We start from the raw sequence: 25,173 nt of genomic DNA, 5'->3' as shown, positions 1-25,173 counted from the left end.
AGTCTACTGGTATTTAAACTTGGCAAAATTCTAACGTACGTGCTTGTTACTTGTTTATTCTGCAGTCAATGAACGCTATTAAAATTCTTTTTGAATTGAATTTCTTTTGTTTTGACTTTAGGTGCAGCGCAAGCTCAAATGACAGCGGCTCTTTTTTCCTAGGAAAAAAAAAAGTTAGTCCTGTCAAGACAAGAAAACTGGAATGTAACCAGATAGTTCGTGTTTCCGGGATCCTATTTGCCCTTAAGCAAGATGGTGGCTGCCTTGTGCACTTGCGCAGAAGAGATGCTTGGGCGGGAGTTCCGTCGCGTCGGGTGTCGCTCCGTGTGGGGATTGGCGGCCTGCTGGCTGGGGGGCGGAACCGGAAGTTCCCGTGTTGTGGGGCTCCGCAGGTTCAGTTCTGGCGTCTTTCCTGCGCTTAGTTTCCAGCTGTCGGTGTTACCTCTGCCCAGGGTGCCATGGGGGAGGCGGAAAAGTTTCACTACATCTACAGTTGTGACCTGGACATCAATGTGCAGCTTAAAATGTAAGAGAGCCCTGGGGACGGGGCATGGGATCGCTGGGGCGTAGGACGTGGAGGCAGGGCCTGTGGGGGGCGGTGGGTTAAAGGAAAGAGAAGATGATGACTGGTCTGAGGCCGGGACTAGGGTGACCGGCTGGGATATAGCCAGGAAGGTGGAGGAGAGTGCATCGTGGAGAGAGTCAGAGTGGGAGGAGGATTGAGGACGTGGCCTCTATGAGGTAGAAATAAGCCTACTTTATGCTTTAGGAATACGTTTTTAAGTGCTACTGTATTTTACCGCCTTTTGTGATTCAGCCTTTGAAAGTTTATTATTATTTTGCAAAGTAAGAAATCAAGTCTTGTCGCACGTAAGGGGAAGATGTCTATTTTAGAATGGGACTTGGAGGGTACAATGGAGGCTTCAGAAATGATGGAGCGATAGACACGGACTGATGGGATGGCTGAGAATAAGATGGGCACCTGGTGTAGTAGAAGCAGCACGGGAGGTGATAGAAGCCTAGGTCGAATCTTTGGGTTGTTGTTGACGTAGGGAAGTTGGAGGTAAGTTGAAGGTGAGGGTGTCAGTTACAAAGGCACCAAGAAAATAGGAATAAAGAGCCTTTGCAGGAACATCTTGGGGGCACCACGGTTAAAATAAAGGCTGAGGACATGCTATCTTAAGATGAGAATAATGGATATGATAACGAGAGATGGGCTAGAGCGAGTTGGAAACATGACCCATTTAAGGTGTTCGTATAGGGGTATTGGTCAGAGCTATCACAGATTACTAACCACAACATTATCTATAATCAGCATTTGTGATGTATGTGCAGTCAATATTCGACAAATATGTTTCAAAGGTCTGCATGCCTGCGATATGTGATGTTTCCTTCTATTTTTGGAAGTCACTTAATCTCTAACAAATTCTTCACTTTTAAATTTGTGCTTGTTGGGCTGCGCTCGGTGGTTCAGCCTGTAATCCCAGCACTTTGGGAGGCCGAAGCAAGTGGATTGCCTGAGCTCACGGGTTCGAAACCCGCCTGGGCAACTTGGAGAGACCTCATCTCTACAAAAAATAAAAAATTAGCTGGGCGTGGTAGCTCGCGCCTGTAGTTCCAGCTACTTGGAAGGCTGAGGCGGAAGGATCGCTGGAGCCCAGCAGGTTGAGGCTGCAGTGGCCGGGTGACCGAGTGAGACCTCAACTCAAAAAAATAATAATAATAATAAACAAATAAATAAATTTGTGCTTGTAAAAATGTCAGCAACCTTTGTAGGATACGTTACACACCCTTGGAAGGTGATTTCTGTCATATACACCAATAGATGTTTATTTTGGATCTATATTGAAAAAGGCCTTTCCTTCAGTCTTGTTCCTCTCAGTATTTTTTTGGACATATGAATGCATTTTTTGAAGCTTTTGAACATTAAAAACAAAGAACCCCCTCCCCCCCAAAACCGGTCCGTTATTAACGTGTACACGGATACACTGAGTATTTTGAACCAGATAAAAGGCATAAAGCAAAGGTTTAGCAAAATGTAATACTAACAGTCTTATAGTTTTGGAGACTGCCATTGTGAGATTTTTGGGGGGTGGGCAAAAAATATCAATTTAGAGTCATATAATCAAGAATAGTGAATTTTTTATTCTATTTACTCCCCTGTGCTTGTTTTCCTGCTTCTGTGGTTTTCATGATCATAAACATCATTCATCAAATTTGTTAACACAGAAAACTTTGAGTCTTGTGACACCTCCCCTTTACCTTCCCTGTTTACAAACCTTTTGCTTTCAATCCCACCTCTCCAGTGTGTTCTTACACTACTGCCAAAAGTATCATAGATATGTATCTGATATGCTATTCTTTCATTTAAAATAATTTTATTAGCAAAGCTTTAAATGTTCATTTTGTGCTAGGCATTCTACTGAATTTGGTGGCTATTTCACATCATTGTCCAGTTCCTGCTTTTCATTCTCGTCTTTAGCTTCTTCCTCATGTGAGCTTTGTTCTTTACCTGTATTGCACAACTGTCCTTTCTCAGACACACCGTCTTGCCTGTTTACCTTTGTATATGCTGTTCTTTCCCTTTGTGATAACTTCCTACCTCTTTTTCTCCACCTCTATGTATAGTTCAGGTTCATTTTAGGCACCTGTTTGGGATACTAAGTCCCTGCCCCTGAGCCAGTTTACATGCTTTTGAGATTCTTTGATTTATCTTGCTATAGTGGGAAGAACACTGGCCTTGGTCTCCTTGTCCTGATTTTTATTCTCAGCTCTATTATTTACTTTGTGACTTTGGATAATGAGTTCAATCTCTGAGTCTCTGCTTCATGATTTTTAAAATGAGAATATGGTGAAAGAATATATAAGATGCCTGTCACAATAACTGATACAATTTTGATGTCCAAGAAATGCTCATACCTCTTTAATAGTCTCTTGTGCATATCTTTTTATGACATGTAACACCATTTTTGAATTTAAAGTAATGATAAGATAATACACATATGTAGTAAAAAAGAAAAATGGAAAGGACAGACTCCTAAACAAATGCAGTTTTATTTTTTTGAGTTGGAGTCTCACTCTGTCGCCCAGACTGGAGTGCATTGGCCGTTCCTGGCCACCGCAGCCTCGACCTGCTGGGCTCCGGCGATCCTTCCGCCTTAGCCTTCTGAGTAGCCGGAATTACAGGCACATGCTACCACGCCCTGCTGATTTTTTTTTTAAATTGTAGAGATGAGGTCTCGCCAAGTTGCCCAGGTGGGTCTCGAACCCGCGGGCTCAGGCAATCCACTCACCTCAGCCTCCCAAGGCAGGGGATTACAAGTTGAGCCACCAAACCCGGCTACAAATGCAGTTAAAGGTAAGTTTTTCTCCCCAGAAGCAAAGACTTCTTGTAACATTTTCTTTTAGCACTGTATTGTTTACTTTGTTTCAGTTCTGGGCCTCTGTTGCTACTATTGTAAATGTTTGCTGAAAGGATAGATAAATTCAAGTCATCAACTTGAAATGAATAAAATGAGACTAAACCTTGGAAAACTGGTGACTTCTAGATGTTACATTAAGAGTTTGTGGCAGAATTTAAAAGTCAGAAGCCTAAAATAGAGAAATATGTTGATGAAGATAGGAATGATCTTAGGTATGGTAGGGTTTTAAGAGATCCTTATCATATGTAAAAGGGACTTTAATTTCATGTATAAGAAAATGTAATCGCTTTTTAGTACTTACACATTTGTATATATGGTTAAGAAATGCATGTCTGGCTGGGTTCAGAGGCTCAACCTGTAATCCCAGCACTTTGGGAGGCCGAGGTGAGTGAGTTGCCTTAGCCCGTGGGTTGGAGAATAGCCCGGGCAACTTGGCGAGACCTCATCTCTACAATAAAGTAAAATAATTAGCCGGGCGTTGTAGCGTGCCCCTGTAGTTCCGGCTACTTGGAAGGCTGAGGTGGAAGGATCGCCAGAGCCCATCAGATCGACACTGGGGTGGCCGTGAGCGTGCTACTGCACTCCAACCTAGGTGACAGAGTGAGACTCCAACTTAAAAAAAAAAAGAAAGAAAGAAATGCATGTCTAACACATTGTTGTTCTTGTGCTTTCAGAGGAAGCTTGGAAGGCAAGAGAGAACAAAAGAGTTATAAAGCTGTCCTAGAAGACCCAATGTTGAAGTTTTCAGGGCTGTACCAAGACACATGCTCTGACCTTTATGTTACTTGTCAAGTTTTTGCAGAAGGAAAGCCTCTGGCCTTGCCAGTGAGAACATCCTACAAGGCATTTAGTACAAGATGGAAGTAAGTTGTTTTCTGGCACATGGTGGTTTCCAGTTGTTCTTCCATTTCTTTATGGCTATTGCAAGTGTGATTAAATAGGGAGTACAGAGGAGTTTCTTAACATCTGTACACACAGATCAGATAGTTTAAAGTAGTAACATACTCAAAGTATTGTGCCTATTAGTATTATAACTGCAGTTGAAATGGAGGTGAATTTGTGTTGGTATTTGGTATATTGACATTTTGATAAACACTTGACTGAAATACAACAGAATCAAAACCAGAAATCTTGTAGCATTCTTAAGTTTCTACAATTCTCTGCCCTTGAACACATAAACACTTCTGGATGGCTTGAAATATTGTCCAGCCTGATGTTTGGAGCTCAGATCTATAGAGAGATCTATTGTCATCTGCTCATATATCATTTTAAAAATTATTTTACATATGAAACTTTTTTTAGGTTCATGATTTATTCAGCATGGTACATGAGCAAAACCTTTTTGGGATGCAGGGTAAATATAATAAGCATGAAGTTCCTGTTTTCCAGAATAATATTGTGGATCCTTAATCTAGCCTCTTGAAAATCTTGATAGACTGTATAGTGCTGTTCTAATGTTTGTTCAGTGAGTGTTATTCAGCACCCTGTTAGACTCAGTGCAGGATACACAGGTTGTATGTACTTATGTGTTCATGGAAGACAAGATGTGGCCACACGGACTGCCCGTCTTTGCCTTTGAGGTTGCAATGCTGTGTATACCAGTCTTGTTCGGTATGGCTGGGAAGAGTTTTTTATAGAGAGCAGGAGCTTGAACTCTGGTGGTCTGGCTATATCAATACCACCTCTTTAATTGGAGTAATTTCTTTGGTAGGCTTTTTGTGGAGAGAGATGTATATATGTAGATACTCATACACGTTGAACATACTTATGCATGTATATATTTAATTCTTTTTTACTCTGGAAAATTTTAAGCTTACAAACACAGAGAGAATAATAGAGAGAATAATACATCCTAAGCTTCTGTCTTTAACTGTTAACTAATTTCTAACTCACGGCCAATCTAATACTTCCACCATTAATTTGAAGCAAATTCCAAATGTTATAACATCTTATCCAAGTATTTCTGTACATTATTTATTAAAAACATAACTATAGTACCCTTGTCACACCTAAAACAAAGAACCAGAATTCCTTAATGTTATCAGAGGTTCTTAAACTGGAATCAGGAAATCTTCAAACTCCTGAAATGATAGGCAAATTTTATTTCTTGTGTGCATATTTTTTAAAGGACAGAGCTCAGACCTTCAGATTTTTTGAAGAGACCTGTTATTCAAAAATAGAGTTGAAGCAAATTTAGATTTAGCAGGTCAAAAGCTATGCTGAATCCCACATTTTTGCCAGGAAAATTGTATAGTGGTTCTCTTCCATGCCTTGGCAAAAAATGAAATTAGAGCAAAAGCAAATTTTTAATTAGAGGAAGACTTAAGTATTTCTCCTCCCACTTGTTAGCTCCTCTTTTCATTACTTTTTTAAGTACATATTTGCAAAGTTATAAAACTCCCATGTTTGTTCTCTAAATGTTTGACTTTTTCTAATTTATATTTTTTAAACTGTGAAATTACTTAATAAGGTATTCTTAAGTTGTTAAAAATGACTTTTCTAAGACAGCTGTGTAGAAAATAGATGGAGAACAGTATTTGTAGTAAAATAACATGAGAATAGACTTAAACTTAAGAGCTTAAGGGAATACACTTGCAGATTTTGTACATCCCGCTCTTTAGTATTCAAAAATTGAATTTATCGTTAACTCATCAAAACAAAAATTACCCTTCTAAAATGAATGAATGCAAAAACTTCACACAGTCGTTATTCTTTATAAGTACTTGCTTAAAAGAAGTATTCTATAAACTGTGGAAAGAAGAAATTTTACCATAAAAATATCTCTTACTGTCCAATTTTTGCATTTCCTTAGTTCAGATAGTATTGTGAAGGTAGTATGAGATTCTCAATTATCTACATCTGAGATTCTGATGGTGAGTGGTGAGAGTTCTAATGATGAGGAATTCATCCTAAATTTCTCCATGTTTATCCTATCCTATCCTACATAAGAGATCCTATGTTGAGTGAAACTTGTACTTTCTTTAATTACACTTAAGTTCTCATTTTTAGGTACATATGTTACACATTTCTAATTTTTTATGTGGCTCTTATTTTACAGGCAGGTCATTTAAATAAAAAAACACACTTATATTCTACCTTGTATCATAAATATCTATTGTAACTTAAAAATTAGAAAGTTAGAATTCAGAAATTCCTTAACCAGACTAGAGAGCACAGTGGTGTGGGGGAATGTGGGAAAACAGGGGAATGTGGAGAGTGCAACATCCAGATTTAGGCTTTACATTCCTGCTGTGTTTTGATCATTGCCAGGTGAATTTAATCTTGAGGTTAATGAGGGTCAGGGTGTGGGACAGGGATGATTCATGGGGAAGAAAACAAAATAGTGTGTTCAAAACACATGGCTTTTGGGAGTTTGATTAGATCTTTTCTAAATTCTAGAATATCTAGAGCAGTTTTCAGACTTTTTGTAGAGTTGGTTTGATTTAAATAAGTGTGATGGCCTGGTGTTGAATAGCATAAGGTTTGAGACATAGGATCAATTGTCTCATAGTTAACTAAAGGACAGAATATAGAGGTGACAAATTTCACAGTTTATTTTACATGTTATTGCTGATTTTTCTCTTTAACTTCAGCCAGTGTTAATTAACCTCTATGTTTGTTTATTGGCAAAAGATGGCACTGTGTAGTATTTTTTTTTTTTAGCCTGCCCTGCCATATGGATGGTAATTAAATAATTTCATTTAGTTACTCAAGCTTATCTGTAGTAGATAATGGCTTTCTTAAGCATGTGTGTGTGTGTGTTTTAAGAACTTCGTAGAAGAAAAGGATTTAATGACTTTCTTGCTTCTCTTTGAAATTGATAGCCATCTTTAATTTTCCTGGAGGTCCATAAATTTATATGGCAGATATAAATGATTTGTTGTTTAAATTTTTGAAAATATAGTTCAGTTTCTTACTGATGCCAATGTATTTTACCCAGACTGGGATATGCACCTTCAAGAAAAGTTTGAATAAACAGAATAATTTTGAGTAAACAGAGAAATAGAATTCTCAGTATCTGCTAGGTATTAGTTTGTGTATTGCTTATATAGTATTCTTTTGGTATTTTAAAATCCATCTGCTATTTAAGAGAGTTGAAATTATCAAATGAATGCAGCATGGTGGCTCAAGCCTGTAATTCCAGAACCTTTGGGAGGCCGAGGGGAGAGCCTTTCTTGAGCCCAGGGGTTCGTGACTAGCCTGGGCCACTTGGTGAGATCTCGTCTCTACAAAGTATCAAGAAAAAAATATTAGCCAGACATGGTAGCATGCACCTGTGGTTCCAGCTACTTGGAAGACTGAGGCGGAAAGATCACCTGAGCTCAGTACGTCAACGCTGGGGTGGCCATGATCGTGCCACTACACTTCAGCCTGGGCGACTGAGTGAGACTCTGACTCAAGAAAAAAAAAAAAAAGAATGTGAAGTTTAAATGCAGAAGAAAATTTGCATAAGAAAAAAGAGGGCAAAAAAAAAAAAAAAGGGTGCTGTTATTAACTGTATTAAGAGCAAATGTTCTTTATTGAGATAATATTTAATGAGACTTTGAAAGCATAGGGCATTGATAGCTAAATGTTATCAGTATTAATAACTTGATTACAGAAAAATCTCACATAAAAAGAAGTCACGTGTCTAAGCAGTCTGATAACTTTGATGAAGTTTGTAGATATCCCACTTGAATTTGTGAGGTTTTGGTTATTTTTTTCTACTTGTTATTCTCAGATGTGCTTTTGAGTGTAATATGAGTAATTTTGATTATTTTATCTTCATAATATAAAATTGGGTTCTGAATAAGTGATTAAGGAAAAAAATATCACAGTTTGGTTCAGAAAGCTCTAACACACTGAAATGTTTTCCCAGGGATTTTTTTTAGCATCATATTTTTTTGTGTCTTAGTATTGTCAGAGTTTCTTGATTAAAGGGTTTATCATTGTAATTTTTCATGAGCTCTATTTAAAAACAAAACAAAACCGTGTCCTCTATATTTAAAATTGAAGTTGTTTTTGGCAAAATAGAGATGACTGCCACATTATTTTTTAGAGTACTCATCTAATCTTTTTGGAACCTTTTCTTTCGGTCAAACTTCTTGAATGGTTGGTTAATTTAAAAGATATATACCTGCTTGTGTTGACTTTATTTCCATAGCTGGAATGAATGGCTAAAACTGCCTGTGAAATACCCTGATTTGCCCAGGAATGCCCAAGTGGCCCTGACCATATGGGATGTGTATGGACCAGGAAAAGCTGTACCTGTAGGAGGAACAACGGTTTCACTCTTTGGAAAATATGGGTAAGCATTCTGTTGGTTGAATCCGTAGAAGTGTTGTCATTTTCTGGCCCTTTTTTCCTCAGGTTTGGACGACTTTACTAGTTTATGCCCAATCTGGTTCTCCAGTGAAAATCAGTTAGGTATATATGATTTGATCATTCCTGAGGCCAAATTTGTCACATATTTCCTATAGGATATGTAGATTAATTAAGAAGCACAATTTATATTACTCTACTGTCAGTGATTGGTAATGTAATTCCTATTAGAAATCATTGGGAATTGACACTTTGCTTTTGGGGGATAAAAGACTATTTGATATGTACTATAACTCTTTTGTTATATGGTTTTTCTGCTTTGTCATAATAGTGAAAGAAAGAATGATAAACAGGATTAAAAAGCATTAAATTGCTGATGATGGTAAGATTGTAATCGGAAAGTTAATTCAGTTTTTAAAAATTTGCAAATTAGAGAAATTTAGTGTAAACAATAAATCTCATAATCCCAAAGGATATTTTTTCTTCTTTTCTCCTGGGACAGAGGGACCATTCTGTCTTTAGAGAATTGGTGATATTCTATTATTCTTTCTGTATTTGTTCACTGGAGTTTTCCCGAAGGAAAAACTTTGTCCTTTATCAAGTATTTATTTTCTTTGGTATACAGTTCACATAGGAAAGGCCAGTAAATGTTTAACTTTCTTTCTCCTTTATCAATTTTAAGAATAATGAGTTTGCACCCTAGTAAGTTTCAGAGGTGATGATTGATGACTTTTTTGTTTTTAACTCTTGTCATGAACTTTTGAACTTAAACATGTTTTTTTTTTTTTTTTGCTGGGCTCCGACAATTCTTCCCCCTCAGCCTTCCAAGTAGCCAGAACTCCAGGTGTATACTACCATGCCTGACTCATTTTTTAAAAATTTTTTTATTGTAGAGATGAGTTTTTGGTAAGTTGCCCAGGCTGGTCTTGAATCTTCAGGCTCAGGCAATTCCACTTGCCTCGACCCCCCAAGGTGCTGGGATTACAGGCCGAGTCACTGAGCCTAGCCTTAAACATGTTTTATACGTGTTAGTTCATTGCTATCTTTACTCTGTATGATGCTCAAAAAGTCTCATTTTGGTCAAGGAGTCCCTTGAAATGTACCCTATGTCCTTTTGACAGTACCCTAGTAGGCCTTGTTAGCTTTTTTGCTTTCTGGTAAATGAACTATTCCAGGTTCATTGGATAATTGTCTGCTCCAGACCTGGAATCTCTGAAAGAAGTTCTGGTTCCTTTCAGTGTAAAATGGTGTAGACCTCAATATGTCTGGGAATTATCAAATGTCTTTTAATTTTTGACTATTTTAAAGTTAAAGCGTATTTTTTTCTTATTTAATTTGTACACGATTAAATAGGAGGATTATATTTTGATGTGTTTATTGATTGTGTTTATATTTCCGTGAATTGCTTCTTGGTGTTCTTTGCCCTTTTAAAAAATTGAGATATAATTCATGTATATAAACTCCTTTGCTTTTTTTTTTTTTTGAGTTGGAGTCTCACTTTGTCACCCAGACTGGAGTGCAGTGGCCGCTCCCGGCCACTGCAGCCTCGACCTGCTGGGCTCCAGCGATCCTTCTACCTCAGCCTTCCCAGTAGCCGGAATTACAGGCATGCGCTACCATGCCCAGCTGATTTTTTGATTTATTGTAGAGATGAGGTCTCACTGCCCAGGCGGGTCTCAAACCCACGGGCTCAGGCAATCCACTCACCTCAGCCTCCCAAAGGCGCGGGATTACAAGCTGAACCACCGAACCTGGCTCCTTTGCTTTTTTAAAGTTGTCATATTTTTAATTGATATATATGAAGTCTTTTTAGATAGATGAAAGTAGTCTTTTCTGGCATATGTTACAAATATTGCTTTTTCTGTTTGGCTTGTTCTTTTGCATTAGTATATGTTTGTTTGCTATTCATGAATCATCATTTTCAGAGTCAATCTGTGTATGAGACTATTTTGGGAATTCTGCAAGAAAAGCATCATTCTGGATTCTCAGTAATTCAGTGTGTCTGGTGGGGTCCAAGAATCATCATTTTAAATAAGCATCCTGAGTGATTCTTTGAAAGGTAGTCTGTGGACCATATTTTGAGAAGCACCGCATTAACCTTTGTTTGTAGTCTGCTTATGTGACTTATGTGTGCCGTTCATTTCATGCATTCTTCTTCCTTTACTCCTTCCCTTGTGCTTGCTTTCCTTGTAATTCTATATGTTCCAGTAGAAGGAAACTTCCTTTACTTGCCATCTAAACCAAGCAGGTGATGTGCCTGAAAGATGAGTTAGTAGCACTTGTTTTATTTAAAAACATAACTAAACCCCAAGGATTTATAAAGGTAATAGTAGCAATAAGTGGGTGTTACTTAAATTTGTTTTCTAGCATTAACTAAGACAAGACTTTGAATCCTAGAAAGCCATCTGTTTTCTCTTAACTATAACTGGAAAACAGGTCATGCTAGTCCTTCATGTCCTGAACACATCAGACATCAGATATAAATGAAATGTGATAGGGGTCAGTACTCTTCTGTGACATTTTCTCATTTAAGGCATGATTTCTCAAACTGGAGTCATTTACTCATGACTTTTAGAATTCCAACCATATTTCTATACTGAATACACTCCTTACTTGATGTTTATATTTAAGCCAGCTCACTTTTTTTTCACTTCCATTTATTTTAAAAGAAAAACTTGTCATAACTGCCGTACATGGAAAAAAAGCATTATTTAGCATTAGTGAATAATAGTAAAACTAGATACAATAGGAACAACTATGCTATTGAATTTTAGAAACAGGAGCAAAAAAAAAAAAAAAAAAATCCCTAATGAAATACTAATGATAGGAGGTTTATTTGATTTGCAGAATACACATGCAATACCTGCAAAGTGTCCTTTAATTTGAATGGTTCTGTTTGTGTGTAGTCAAATATAAGGGAGATACTCAGCTTACCCTTAATTTAAGGCAAAGATATAAGGTTTTACATCAACATTTTCTTTGTTAACCAGTCCTATTCCCAGATGGTTGTAGGATGCTTATCCAGATGATAACATTAGATTTCAATGTGTGTCTATGGGTACTTTGAACAGTGGAGAGGTTGTGCAACAAGGCTCAATCATCATCTCCTAGTTCCTCTGTGTTGGCTCATGTACTGACCTCCACCTTAGAAGAAAGAATTCTAAGAAATCATGTGAAATTAAAACAACTCCTTTCTCTCTTGCCCTGAGAGAGAGTTGGTTACCATGAAGAAAAACCAGGCATTCCCTAGCCAGCCACTGACTTCTTCTATAGCTCTGGATTGTGGAAGAAGATGGTGTCTGGGATGTTCTTGGTGCTGTAGCAGAATGCAAAGATCTGCCTTTGCTGCTAGCTCACAGCTGCTTCTCTGCATGGCACTGGCCATCCAGGGAAAGCAAGCAACATGAGTCTTCTGAGTGTTCTCAGCAGGAGGCGTATGCAGATTTTCTTCCACCTATCATCAAAAATCATGCCATGTGCCACCACTATTCTCAGGACTTAGGGAAATACTGCCTTAAATACATAGTTTCCTCAATTATTTTGTAGTCAGTGAAATAGCACCATCTGCTCCTCACCCTTTTCCCAAAAGTGTTCTGATATATACTTAGTAGCTTTTAAAAGTGGTCCTCGGGCAGGGCATGGTGGTTCACACCTGTAATCCAGCACTTTGGGAGGCCAAGGTGGGTGGATTGCTTGTGTTGAGGAGTTTGAGACCAACCTGGGCAGCATAGTGAGACTTCATTTCTACAAAAAATTTTAAAAATTGCTGAGCATGGTAGTGCACATCAGTAGTTTCAGCTACTTTGGGAGGTTGAGGAGGGAGGATCGCCTGAGCCCAGGAGGTCGAGGCTGTGGTGAGCTGTGATTATGCCACTGGGTGACAGAGTGAGATCTCTATTCAAAAATAAAATAGAAAACAAAACAAAAAAAGTGATCCTCAAAGCACTAATACTGTAGTCTTGGTTAACTTATGACTACCAACTCTTGCTATTTGCTTTTATCTGTTTTGTGCACATGAGTCAGTGTGAATTATAACTTTCTAGAGAGTAGTGTAATTAATAATTGAAAGACCAATGTGTTACGATAAGGCGAGAATAACTTAATGTCCTTAATTTGAAAGTCTAACTTGTGAAATTTCTAAGAAGCTAAAGAATGGATTGATCATTAGGTTGAATTGGCAAGGAACCATTGGCAAGCTGCAGGTTGTTGCTGCAGTTGTTTTTTCTGAATGTAGATTCTGAAGTTGAGGTGGTTGCTGTAGTTGCTTGGCATAGCAGCCTGGGCCATGAGCAGCAGCTGCTGCTGGGGCCTCTGCTGGAGTTGGAAGGAGATCCTGCTGTGCTGTTTCTTCTGGTTTGCCTGTTTGGCTTGATTTCCCAGGTGGACCCGATGCTCTGAGCATCTTCTGGCTTGCCTCCTGGAGCCTGTGTAACTCTCTGCAAGGTTCCATTAGTGTCAGAAGAAAGTAATATGTTCACTTGATCATTTGAGTCACTTGGCATCACCCCTACCCTCCATGTCACCTATCCTTAAATCTCTTCTCCAGATCCACCCCAAGGCACCTAAATCATTTAGTAAACTGACTTCTCGCCAAATGTGCTTATTTTTGATTTAGTTAAGTTCAACCAGCCAAAGTATTCACTGGGGGATAGGAAGGTAGAGGGAGGGAAGGGAAGCCTTCTGCTATTTCTGAAAGTACATTTAAGGATATTTATTTAAAGTGGCATTAGCTAACGGTACACAGTTCTTTAGAGACTGCTCCAAGCATGTCTACTTGACATTGAATCTATACGTCAGTTGAAAGCTTTATGAAAGGCATGTATATATTTTTGTAATGAAACTTTTTTGATGTTTAACATGATATATAGATATTGAGAATTTTGATTCTTCACAACCAGTCAGGGAATTTTGTGTTAGGTCTATAAGGTAAGCTTTTGCAAATATGGTTACTGAAATTACCTGTTTTATTGCCAGCTTTAGAGACCTTTATAACACATATGGTCCTTAACCTTCTTATGCTCGTGAGCCTATAACTATCCTTTGTGGTCGCCAATCTAAACGTTTATGGCACATCATTACTTAAGTATATTATATAGTGTTCAGTGAAAATCCTTTTTATTACCTGAGGAAAGTGTATGAAGAAATTTTTCATTTGCCAGAACATTATAATAATGATTTTAAAAATTATGTAAATCTTTAACAGTTAAGTAGACAGCTTTTTAAAGATTAAAAAAGTGTCACTATATGCAACATGTACCTTTTATTTATTTATTTATTTATTTATTTTAGTTGGAGTCTCACTCTGTTGCTCAGACTGGAGTACAGTGGCCTCTCCCGGCCACCGCAACCTCGACCTTCCGCCTCAGCCTTCCGAATAGCTGGCATTACAGGCGTGCGCTACCATGCCCAACTAATTTTTTTGATTTTATTGTAGAGATGAGGTCTTGCCTGCCCGCAGGCTCAGGCAATTCACTCACCTCAGCCTCCCAAAGGCGCGGGATTACAGGCTGAGCCACCGAACCCAGCTTGCAACATGTACCTTTTAAAAAAAACTATTAAATATGGAAGCGTATGACATGTTTCAGACTTGTTTACTTGCTTACATACACTCCTAGTCTTTTCTTCCCATTGACGGTGATAACTTACTCTTTCAACTTTGGAGTGGAGACTGTTTGAGTAAATTGTGTGTTTTAAAATCCTTGTTCAAAAACAACTTTAAAAAAAACATTAACAGAAGAGCATCTTTAATCTGTTGTAAAAATCAAGCTCAGACACTTGACAGTAGCATAATTAAAACACATAATTGTCTAAAGACGTTGAGTTTATTTAGTCTTTTGATCTTCGTGGTAGCTTTTTGAAGGAAACGTGACAATCAAACGTCATACATTTTTTCTCTTTGAAGCAGGATAACCAAGCTTATGATGAATTCTGCCTCTATGCTATATTTGTGACTTATAGACATGAGAAATTTTTTTGTATGAGCTCACTATTATTTTCACTTTTAGGATGTCCTTTTGTGGAAAAGAAGATAGGAGAAAAATCAACCTGTACAGCAAAAAGGCTAATAATAGCTAACATTTATTGAATTCTTTCTATATGCCAATCAGTATTTTAAGTACTTTTTACTTATACTGATTTGTTCAGTTTTTCCAATAACCTTGTGAGATACAGTCACTCATTATAATCTCATTTTATAAAAGAGGAAACTGAGGTACAGAGAGGTTAAGTAGCTTACTCAAGGTCATGTAGGTAATAGCACTGAGATTCAAACCTGGGCGCTTGACCAGATAGTTTACTGTATCTGAATCATCACTTAAAGAAAACAGTTATGTAATTATTAAAATTTTTATTTTAGTCATTGTGAATGTGGCATTCTTCCATTGGGTAGGGATTCAATCTCTATTATTTCTAAGATATCCACCAAAGTGATGAAGCATGTGTGCTCATTACCAACCCTTCTCTCCTTCCAGTCTACGTGGAATAGTTCTTACTGCTTGGAGGAGAAAAGAATGGCATGTGAAAAACAGTGTGACATGGATTTTAGTTGCTTCGTTAATTGCTTTACATCCCACTGGGGGCTTAAAGCTTGGCAATAGAGGCATATATTTCCTTGTGTAGACTTGTCTTTATTTTTAGGACTCTAAAATTTCCTATAATGAGCTGTATTAATTTTCTTCTACTCTGAACATTCTCTGTTTCCATAGCATGTTTCGCCAAGGGATGCATGACTTGAAAGTCTGGCCCAATGTAGAAGCAGATGGATCAGAACCCACAAAAACTCCTGGCAGAACAAGTAGCACTCTCTCTGAAGATCAGATGAGCCGCCTTGCCAAGGTAAAAGAGACATTTGGAACAGGTGGAAAGCTCTGAATGATGACTGTTATAGTATACCATGGCATTATGAATTCTGTCAGAGTTTTTTACAAATTTAGATTTAACTTTTTAATAGCAGTTTTATTGAGATATAATTCATCTACCATGAAATTCACTTAAGGAAAGTGTACAGTGTGGTGGTTTGGTAAATTCAGAGTTATGTAATTATCACCACTATATAATTTTAGAATATTTTCATCACCTCTAAAAGAAACCATGCACCATAAGCAGTCGTCATTCCCCATTTCCTCCTCCTCCAAGTTCCTGGGAACTACTGCTTTAATCTACTTTCTATCTCTATGAATTTGCCTATTTTGGATATTTTACGTAAGTGGAATCATACAATATGTGACCTCTTTTGTCTGGAAATGTGTCAGATTTGAACATGTAGAGCTCTTGCCGATATTTTCATGATGTTACTTATTCTGTTGACATAGCCTTAAATATGCAAGTGTTGCATGCTAGAGATGCTTATTTGGAAGTGAAGATTCCTTATACAATTAACTTGTTTAAATTTCTTTCACTACCCCCCTTTTTGTAAGCAGACTAAGTTATTACCTTTTTCTTTCAAAATTGTTTTAATCAAGTATTTTCACTTAGAAATACAAAAACTAAGCTTAATTCTGTGCCTAAATTGCAACACTTTTACTTATTTTGGGACTCTCAGAAAGTATTGTGCTAGGTATGTTTAAAGATATCTTTATAGTTCTCTTGTTAAGAGACTTAATTCCTACATATATTTTTCCACAATCTTATTAGTATGAAAGACTCTCTAATGTCTAGAAAACGTTTTGATCCCAAGTATTTAACAGCTTGTTGCCTTTACTTACATAGGGAAGAAATCTTAATTATAAAGTATCTGCATTAGCTAGGCTTTGTGCTTCAACATAAAATTTTTGTCAAGTTCATGCTGTCTTGTTGTATTGCTATTTTAGGGAAAAATGATGTCATTGTTACCTAATAACTGTATTGACCAATATACTATTGTTAATCTTCCCCCTCCATAATTAAATAAGATTTAATATTCAGTTCATCTATTCATTCTGAGATTTTGTTTGCATTCTCACATGGGATATAGGAAAGTTCTCAAGCTTTTGACTTCACCTTAATGATGAACTTTTATTTAAGCTACTTGCTCTGACTTTTTTTTATAAGCCTTGAATCGTTAATAGAAATTTTACTAGAATCAACTCATTTATAGGCTGTGGGTCATTATAATACGAAAAAGGTTAAATTTCAAGTGCAAGAGGAGTTTAGCAAGTATTGAGGCAGCAAAGGCTCTTAAATTGTCTTTTAAGAGCAGCATTATGATTCATATTATAGATGAAGTTATAAATCTGCAAGAGCTAAGAAATCTAAAGCTATATAGTTGCACCATTTATCTACTTTGTTTCTCTGTTAAACACATTAGTTAGGCTTCTGTTCACATGTTTCTAATTTTTTTCCTAATTATTTTTGCTGGAAGTTTCAAATAATAATTTTTCTAATAACTATGACATATTTTAGACATTAGTGTATGTAGTATAATCATTAGAATTTATATGAATTGGACTTCCAGCTTTTTAATTTAGCATAGCATAATGTTATAGTGTTTATTTCTCATTTTAATCTTTTGGCTTTATAGTTGAAATAAGATGTGACTTGATAATGATCAACTTTTTTATGATTGAAACAGTAACCCTTAAGAGTTATATGGGTGCATGTTTAGTCTTTTCGTTATTTGCACACGTTAGTAACTCTAGAAATGATGACTAAACATACACAGAGCTAAATGAGGTGTTGGGAAGAAGCTTTCTTAATGTTTTTGTTAATTGGTAACAGTCATTGTCAACATTCTATGTAAATTCTTTATATGAGAGTATGGTAAGTGGGTCCTACTTTTTCAAGAGATAGTTATTAGAATTTATGTGCTGTCTGTATTGCCCAGAATGGTTAGCAGTTTTGAGCTAAGTCTTTATTGGTTTGTAAATCTTTAAAATGGGAATAAAAATTGATGAGAATAAGCATCCTACAGTTTTTCTGATGGTAATTGAAGCTGAGCTCTTTCCCACATTCTTTTATCTGTAATAGAATTGCACTTTTAACTTCTGGAGTGGAGACTTCAGAGCTTGCTATGCAGTGACAGCTTGCATTAATGTTAACTTATGTTCCCCAAAGACCATAGCAACTATCAAAACCAGTAATTACTTTTTTTTTTAAGGGAAAAATGTATCCTGTTTGTAACATTGTTAAGGAATTGCTCCCTCTTTGAAGGAAACTTTTTATTTCTTGACATGTGGGGCTAATACTATATTCTATTCTTCCACATACAGCATTTGGCTGTGTTGTCTGAGGTTTCAGAATTGTTATATCTCTACTGTTGGAGAAAAATGTGTTTTCAAAATGATGTCTTAGGTTTGATGAAATAGGGATCGTGAGCACTTGGAAGCACTTTACAATGGGAAGAGCACTGTGCTGAGTCCAGAGTTTTGGCCATCCTACCAACTTGGGGAAAATAATTTTGGAGCCTGCAAAATCAGAAGTTTAAAATGATAATTGCTTAGGTATTTTGTAGCTCTTCATAGTTTATGAATTTAAAAGTACTGACATAGCAGATAATTGGGGTCATTTCTCTACCTGGATTTTATATTTGTCACCTTAGTAGAAAGTAAAATTGTGATTATCAACTTGCAACTATGTACTGTGTTCATGTCATTCCTTTTCTCCTGCAATGCATGTGCTTACAGTAAAGTAGTACATAGGGCTTGCCTAATGTGAAATGGGGCTGTGTGCTTAGGTTTTGTTGTTATTGATTAGTGCCTGCTCTTTACTTAAATGCTTGAGACAGGCTTCCTGAAAACAACTCCTTCCTCACCCAGAGCATGATCCACTTACCTTGCTCTATACCACAGAGAAGATATTTTGATAACTTGTTATGATCTTAACTTAACCACAGAGAGTATACTTACATTTTAAAATTCAAATTACACTTAGATACTTATTTGTTCTTTTTTTTTTTTTTTTTGAGTTGGAGTCTCACTCTGTCGCCCAGACTGGAGTGCAGTGGCCGCTCCCGGCCACTGCAGCCTCCACCTGCTGGGCTCCGGCGATCCTTCCGCCTCAGCCTTCCAAGTAGCCGGAATTACAGGCATGTGCTACCACGCCCGGCTGATTTTTTGGTTTATTGTAGAAATGAGGTCGTGCTGCCCAGGCGGGGCTCAGGCAATCCACTCACCTCAGCCTCCCAAAGCATGGGATTACAGGCTGAGCCACCGAGCCCGGTTCTTATTTGTTCTTAGTTGTGTCACAATAGTGCCTGCTCTTATGTGCATGCACTTTCATGAAAAAAATGTTGTCCATTTAGATTGTTGCTCTCTTTGTCAAAACATTTTGAAATTGTCTTAGCTTAATAAACTTTTAAAAAGTGGGAAAGAATTTGTATGCTGTTTCCATTTTTATACAAGAAGAACAGAGATTGTAGATGTAATGCTTGTTTTTCACATACTGCCATTTTAGGAAAAGAAATGCTTGTTTTTCGCACACTACCATTTTAAGAAAAGAAATGTTCAAATAGATGAGGTTTAACTGAATGGTTTATTTCTTGTTGCACTTTGATTTTCTATACAGTGAATTTACTATGATTGTTTCTTATTGTTGAGAAGGCTGTTGGCTTAAGAGTAAAAAAGTACACATAAATTTTAATAATAACTAAACATGGTTACTATGTATTGTACTCATAAGCCTAAATAAATAGCATCGTGACAATTTTCAAAATGTAATGTAAGAAAGTTTATTCAGTTATAGAACTGCTTCGGTCTTGGTTGCCTAGAGATAATGGGACAAGAAGACTGTGACATGAAGATCAACTATTTAGGTGACTGTGAAAAGATGGTGTTCAATAATTATTAAGCATAGACCTTCAGCTCCAAACTGGACTTATCATTCTTATTCTGTTTTATTGCTCAACTGTGAAAGGTGAATTCTAAGAACAATATGAATAGCTGAAGTTTAAAATTTAAAAGTCTGTTTTCCAAGTTTAACAGTTTAAAAAAGTCAAATCCTTTCTGAATAGTTTTAGTGGAATTAATCTCTCAAATCATTTTACATCATTTTGTGGACTTGCTTAGTTTGCCTTTGAAAAAAAAATGAGTTCAAGAAAAGGAAACAACACTATTTTCCTAAGTTTGGGTCTCATTTTTTATAACTAGGATTTCTTAGACTTCCAGTGGCAACCAGGAAAACATCAATGTATTAAAATATATTCTGCACCCGCCATCTTCTGTATTTTCTTCTCTTTCCCATTTCTAAGTTTCCCTAGTTAATTTTTACTAATACAGTGTCTTTTTGTTTGATTTGACTTGTGAAAATAATAAAAGTTCGGATTTCTGGAGCATTTGCTAAACTTTCCTTGTCCATGACCCAGCCTTTTAATGGTTGTGGGCCTTACGTGCGCAAATTTACCCATTGTTCCCATCTGCTTTGTTTCTCAGCTTGTCGCATTATAAGAGTTTTATGACTAAAATGCATATCCACCTGGGGTTTTGGATGTGACTCCCAAGCTTTAGTGTTTGATTTATATTTGAATTCATGTCTTTAGATATGAAAAGTTAGTGCAGAAGCATGCTTCTCTACTGTCTTCTTTTCATTTTAGCAGCTCTGCTTGATGCCTTTGGAATGTGTTTTAGTTTCTGTCAATTTGATTAAGAGGAGGAAAAGAGAAAGTAACAACTTGATGAAAAATGCTTTGTGGTCTGTGTGACACAGATAGGTTTGGGAGTGTTGAGTAGAGTGTGATGGGTAGGGCTGCTGCAGAGAAGAGGTGGTAAGATGTGGGCTTCAGGCTGAACCTCAGAGTGTCTGTGTGGAGTCACTGAGGTTCAGGGTCCAAATCTCAGGTTTATTGCAGTGAAAGCTGGATTTTTCAAGTTCATTCAGGAGTAATTCATTTCTTGAGAATAGGTTCATGCCAACCACTTCAAAGAGTCATTTATAATCTAGGGCTACAATATCTAATATTATAGCCCCAAATCCCATGCAACAATTTAAATTAGATAAATTAAAATTAAATAAAACGAAGCATTCTGTTGCTCTGTCACCATAACTGCATTTCAAGAGCTTAAAAGACCCATGTGGCTAGAGGCTGTCTATTGGACAGGACAGAAATGAAATGTTTCCATTATTGCCAAAAGTTCTGCTAGACAGTGCTGATCTTGAGCGCCAATTTACATATTTGTAATGGGTGAGTATATCTTTCTAGTAGCCATATTACCTGAGTCTCCTATCAGGAACACCATTTTTCAAAGAACCTTGAAAATTAAATTAGTCTTCATGAGATTGTTGATTTCTTAGTGAACCATGAAGGATCTGGGAAGTCATGTGAGATATTTATATTAGTTTGGGGAAATCTGTAAGGATATTCTTTTTCGGTTTTTTTCAGTTTGCGAATTATTGGAATATGCTGGTTATGCTGCATGTTTTGGATAAACATTGACACATCACAATCACAAAATAATCCTTTAAAATTGAGATTAAGATAACTAGACACTGGGCACATGATTAATTTTCTGAAGTGGATCTGAAGTTGTTTATTTTCAGGTATTGTACTTTTTGATCCACTGAAATATTTGCCCTTGAAATAAAATATTTTGCATTGATGTATTGCATCAAATGAGTACTTGTCTTGAGGCCTTGATTAGAGGAGCTACTTAAGATTTTAGTTTTAGGTACGTGGACAAGTCCTATTTATCCTCCCCAAAATCGCTTAGTATGTCAGAGGCACAATTTTAAATGTTGGGGACCAAAAAAAAAAAAGTATATTACTAAGTTCCTGATGTTATTATTGTTAGTGGTAATATGACTAGTAATAATAACTATATTTATAATTGCCTTGCGAGTATAAGGTGCTTTAATATCAATGAAACCTTTTAGCATAGATTGCACACAAAATGGAGAAGAGGTTAAGATCTTGCCTTTAGAGACCATTTTTTATTTAAATCCCAGTTGTGTCTCTTGTTTAGCCATGGTCTTGGACAAGGTATTTAATCTTTACTGTTACGAAATTTTCATCTGTGAAATAATAATAGTTATATCTACTTTTGGGGATTATTGGAAAGAAATGTAAATGATTTACTTTTTAAAGAATTTAGCATGCTGTCCAGAAAATACTAAGCACTAATAAAAGTTTGCTGGTGTTATTACTTTATTTTACTTATTTGTATTTAATCTGGCAAGTATAGAACTTGAACTTGTAATCTACATTGTTTTTAAACTCATGAAAAGATGGATGCTTAGAGATGTTAAGTGGTTTATTTATGGTCACATGGTTGGTAAATTGCAGAACCAGGACATGAAATCAGAACTTTAAATGTATTATATAAATTCTGTTTGAAAGAAAGTATCAGTGACATGCTTAAGATTTAAGGATTGGGAAGGATTTGTTTGTATGAAGCATATATTGTTCTTGTTCAGAAGATTAAAACTGAAAATAGGAGAAGGGGGAGACAGAATCTGGAAACAATGTATGCATTGCAGGTCCTCAGATATGGCATAAAAGATGATGCACAGTAACTTAGTAAACAGTGACCTGCACATAGTCACACCCATTACATATTTGTGCTATGAATGAATTGGAGTTATGAATGATACTTAGGACTTCAGTTGTTACCGATACATACTTGAAAGCCAATTAAAAAAATAAGTTCTGAAGATTTTTTTTTCACCATAGTCAGTGCAACCGCAAAGAACAAAGGCTTTAGGAGGAAAGGAAGCATGACTGTGTACAAGGTATATGTTATTTAAAGAAACTATTAATAGGATAGGAACCTTAAGGTACAAACACATGTGAGAACCCTTAAGTAAGTATACAAAAGACAAAAATAACAGATGCTGTAAAATTGCAGAAATATTTTAGAGACATGGAGAGGAAGTGGCTGATATTTTCTTCATGCAATCACAAAAAATGATGCAGCTAGAAAGTTGCTAGTGATGGTCATGAAATCTCATTCATTTAGCTAAAGCCTTTGTCAAATTATTGACTTGAGCATAGGATTGTCTTTCAGAAGGTTGAAGGATAAAAAGGACACTGCTTCTCTAGGCTAATTTTAACCAGTATGAAAAACTGGTGAAAAAGAAATAAACACATTTTGGAAAAAAACTAAAGATGTCACATTAGACTTTAGGATTACATTTATAGTGAAGGGAAAAAAAGTTTGAGACAGGTAGAACATTGTGTCAATTTGAGAAACTCAAAGGAAAGATAACCCAAAAGAGACCAATGATTCTCTGTCACATGGGAGGGTGGTTTGGCCAGGTTATGAGAAAGCTGTGGCTAGAATTGTCTGACGTTTGTAAAGAAAAATCCCTAAAGATAACAGTCTTTTATATTTTTCCTTTTGTTTTGAATGCACTAAAAGCACATTGAAGAAGTAAATCTATGGTAGATAATCTAACTGACTTAGTTAAGTTTTATCCTCTATATCAAAGTGTTCTTCAGCTTAGGGTAGTTAATAATATAATTTAGTTAAATTATAATTGAAGCTCAAGATTGGTGAGAAGAGGTTGTAAGAAGGCATTCAGTGACTGGTAGATTTATTCAGTTTTCCTAGTCAAAGCAAGTGAAATGCCAGGGTTTTAAAATTATGTATGTATTTAAGTTTTATTTTTATTATATAACAATTTAAGCAGAATAGTACACAAAAAGTATGTAACAGACATCATGTATATCCACTCTCAGCATTGAACATATGTTAAAATTTTACCTTGTTTCACATCTTTTTTTGAAAAAAGATTTTAAAACATATTATAAAGATTTCTCTCCTTTATATAATGGTGGGTGTTTTTTATATTTATCCTTGCTAATCTGTATGGCTCACATGCTTTCATTTAAACTGCTTTGTATTATTCCAGTGTATGAGTAAACCAATTTTTGGGGGAGTGGGATGGGAATGGGCGTTGGTATCTTGCTCTGTTGCCCAAGCTGGAGTGCAGTGGCATGATCACAGCTCACTGCAGCCTCAGTCTCCTAGACTTGGAAATCCTTCTGCCTCAGCCACCTGAGTAGCTGGGATTACAGGTGCACACCACCATGCCCTGCTAATTTTTGATTTTGTTGTTGTTTTAGAAGACAGGGTCTTACTGTATTGCCCAGTCTGGTCTCAAACTCCTGAGACCAAGCAATCCTCCCACCTCAGCCTCCCAAAATGCTAGAATTACTGGTGTGAGCCACTGTGCCTGGCCTTGTTTTTAGCAGTATAATGTTTAATAGAAACCATAGTGTCTGAAACAGTATTTAATAGAATCAGTAGTAGAGGCATCCTTGTTTTTTTACCTGACTTTAATGAGAATACTTCTCACATTTAGCCATTTGGTAAGATGTTGACTATACTTGGTATATTTCTTTTATCGTGTTAAAAATAAGACTGGCCGTGTGTGGTATCTCAAACTTGTAATCCCCGCACTTTGGGAGGCCAAGGTGAGAGGATTGCCTGAGCCCACAGGTTTGAGGACAACCTGGGCAACTTGGTGAGACCTCATCTCTAGGATAAAAATATTAATTGAGTGTGGTAGCATGTGCCTGTAGTTCTGGCTACTTGGAAGACTGAGGCAGAAGGGTTGCCTGAGCCCAGCAGGTCGATGCTGGGGTGGCTGTGATGAGTGTGCCACTGCACTCCAGTCTGGGGGATGGAGTGAGACTCCCACTCAAAAAAAAAAAAAAAGACCTATTTTATCAAAAATTTACATGATGAATGGGTATTGAAACTTACTAAAAACCTTTTAGGATTCTTTTGAGCATGTCTTCTTTTCTTCTTTAATTTAACGTGAAGAAGAGTGTTAACATCTGGGAGTGGTGGAGTGTGTCTGTAGTTCCAGCAACTTGGGAGGTTGAGACAGGAAGATTGCTTGAGCCCAGGAGTTTGAGTTCATCCTGGGCAACATCGTGAGACCTTATCTCTTAAACAAAACAAAAAAGAGTTAACATAGTAGACCTAAGATAGCCTTCTGCTGTCTGTAGAAAGAGCTGCTTGCAAGGTTGTCCCTTGGCAGGTTTCTGAGAACTGGGCTTCTGAAACAATTCCTAACCGATGCAGATGTTTCACTGAGCCTAGAATGCTTCTACAATGTGATCTGTGGTGAGCACCTGCTTTTTTACTTGGAGTCTAGAATTTTGCTAGTTGTGAGGCAGAGAATGCCTGTGTGACCAAATCCAATAAAAATTCCTAAACTCTGAGTCTGTATTTTTCTTATAAGAGAATCAAACATGCTATGTGTTTCTCCCAGGCTGGGAGGGGAGAGCATAGGAAGCCTGTGTGTGGATGTCTCCAGACTCCTCCTATGTCTTTTTCTATTACTGGCCTACCCAAATGTATAATCTTACTGTGTGACTGTCGTAAGTCTGAGCTGTGATTACAACTGCCTCTGAGTTCTGAAAGTTCATCTGCTGAATCCCTGAACTTTGGAAGATCTTAGGAGGGTCTCTGTAACACTTCATAATGCAGCGAGTTACATTGATAGATTTTCTCTGTTAAATGCTCCTTCCTTTCTTGGAGTAAATCCTGTTTCATCATGCTGAATTTGTTTTAATTGCTTAAATCAGGTTGCC

General features: G+C 36.8%; 1 protein-coding gene across 3 annotated transcripts in view; it reads left to right on the top strand.

The window, feature by feature from the left end:
• Nucleotides 1–363: 363 nt before the first annotated feature.
• The window catches only part of PIK3C3 (phosphatidylinositol 3-kinase catalytic subunit type 3), a 133,792-nt gene continuing 108,982 nt past the window's right edge, over nucleotides 364–25,173 (top strand). Inside the window, exons 1-4 of one of the 3 annotated variants that reach the window (XM_008073151.1) lie at nucleotides 364–526; nucleotides 4,097–4,285; nucleotides 8,566–8,709; nucleotides 15,428–15,557. In XM_008073151.1, the coding sequence (XP_008071342.1) occupies nucleotides 459–526; nucleotides 4,097–4,285; nucleotides 8,566–8,709; nucleotides 15,428–15,557 (531 nt within the window). In that variant the 5' untranslated portion in view covers nucleotides 364–458. The remainder of the gene's footprint in view (nucleotides 527–4,096; nucleotides 4,286–8,565; nucleotides 8,710–15,427; nucleotides 15,558–25,173) is intronic. The other 2 variants (XM_008073152.1, XM_021706512.1) reach the window with 2 other exon arrangements.

The sequence above is a fragment of the Carlito syrichta genome, unplaced genomic scaffold (assembly GCF_000164805.1).
Source record: "Carlito syrichta isolate Samal-C Ts95f unplaced genomic scaffold, Tarsius_syrichta-2.0.1 Scaffold315702, whole genome shotgun sequence".
Lineage (NCBI taxonomy): Eukaryota > Metazoa > Chordata > Mammalia > Primates > Tarsiidae > Carlito > Carlito syrichta.
This window is presented reverse-complemented; position numbering and strand designations above follow the sequence as displayed.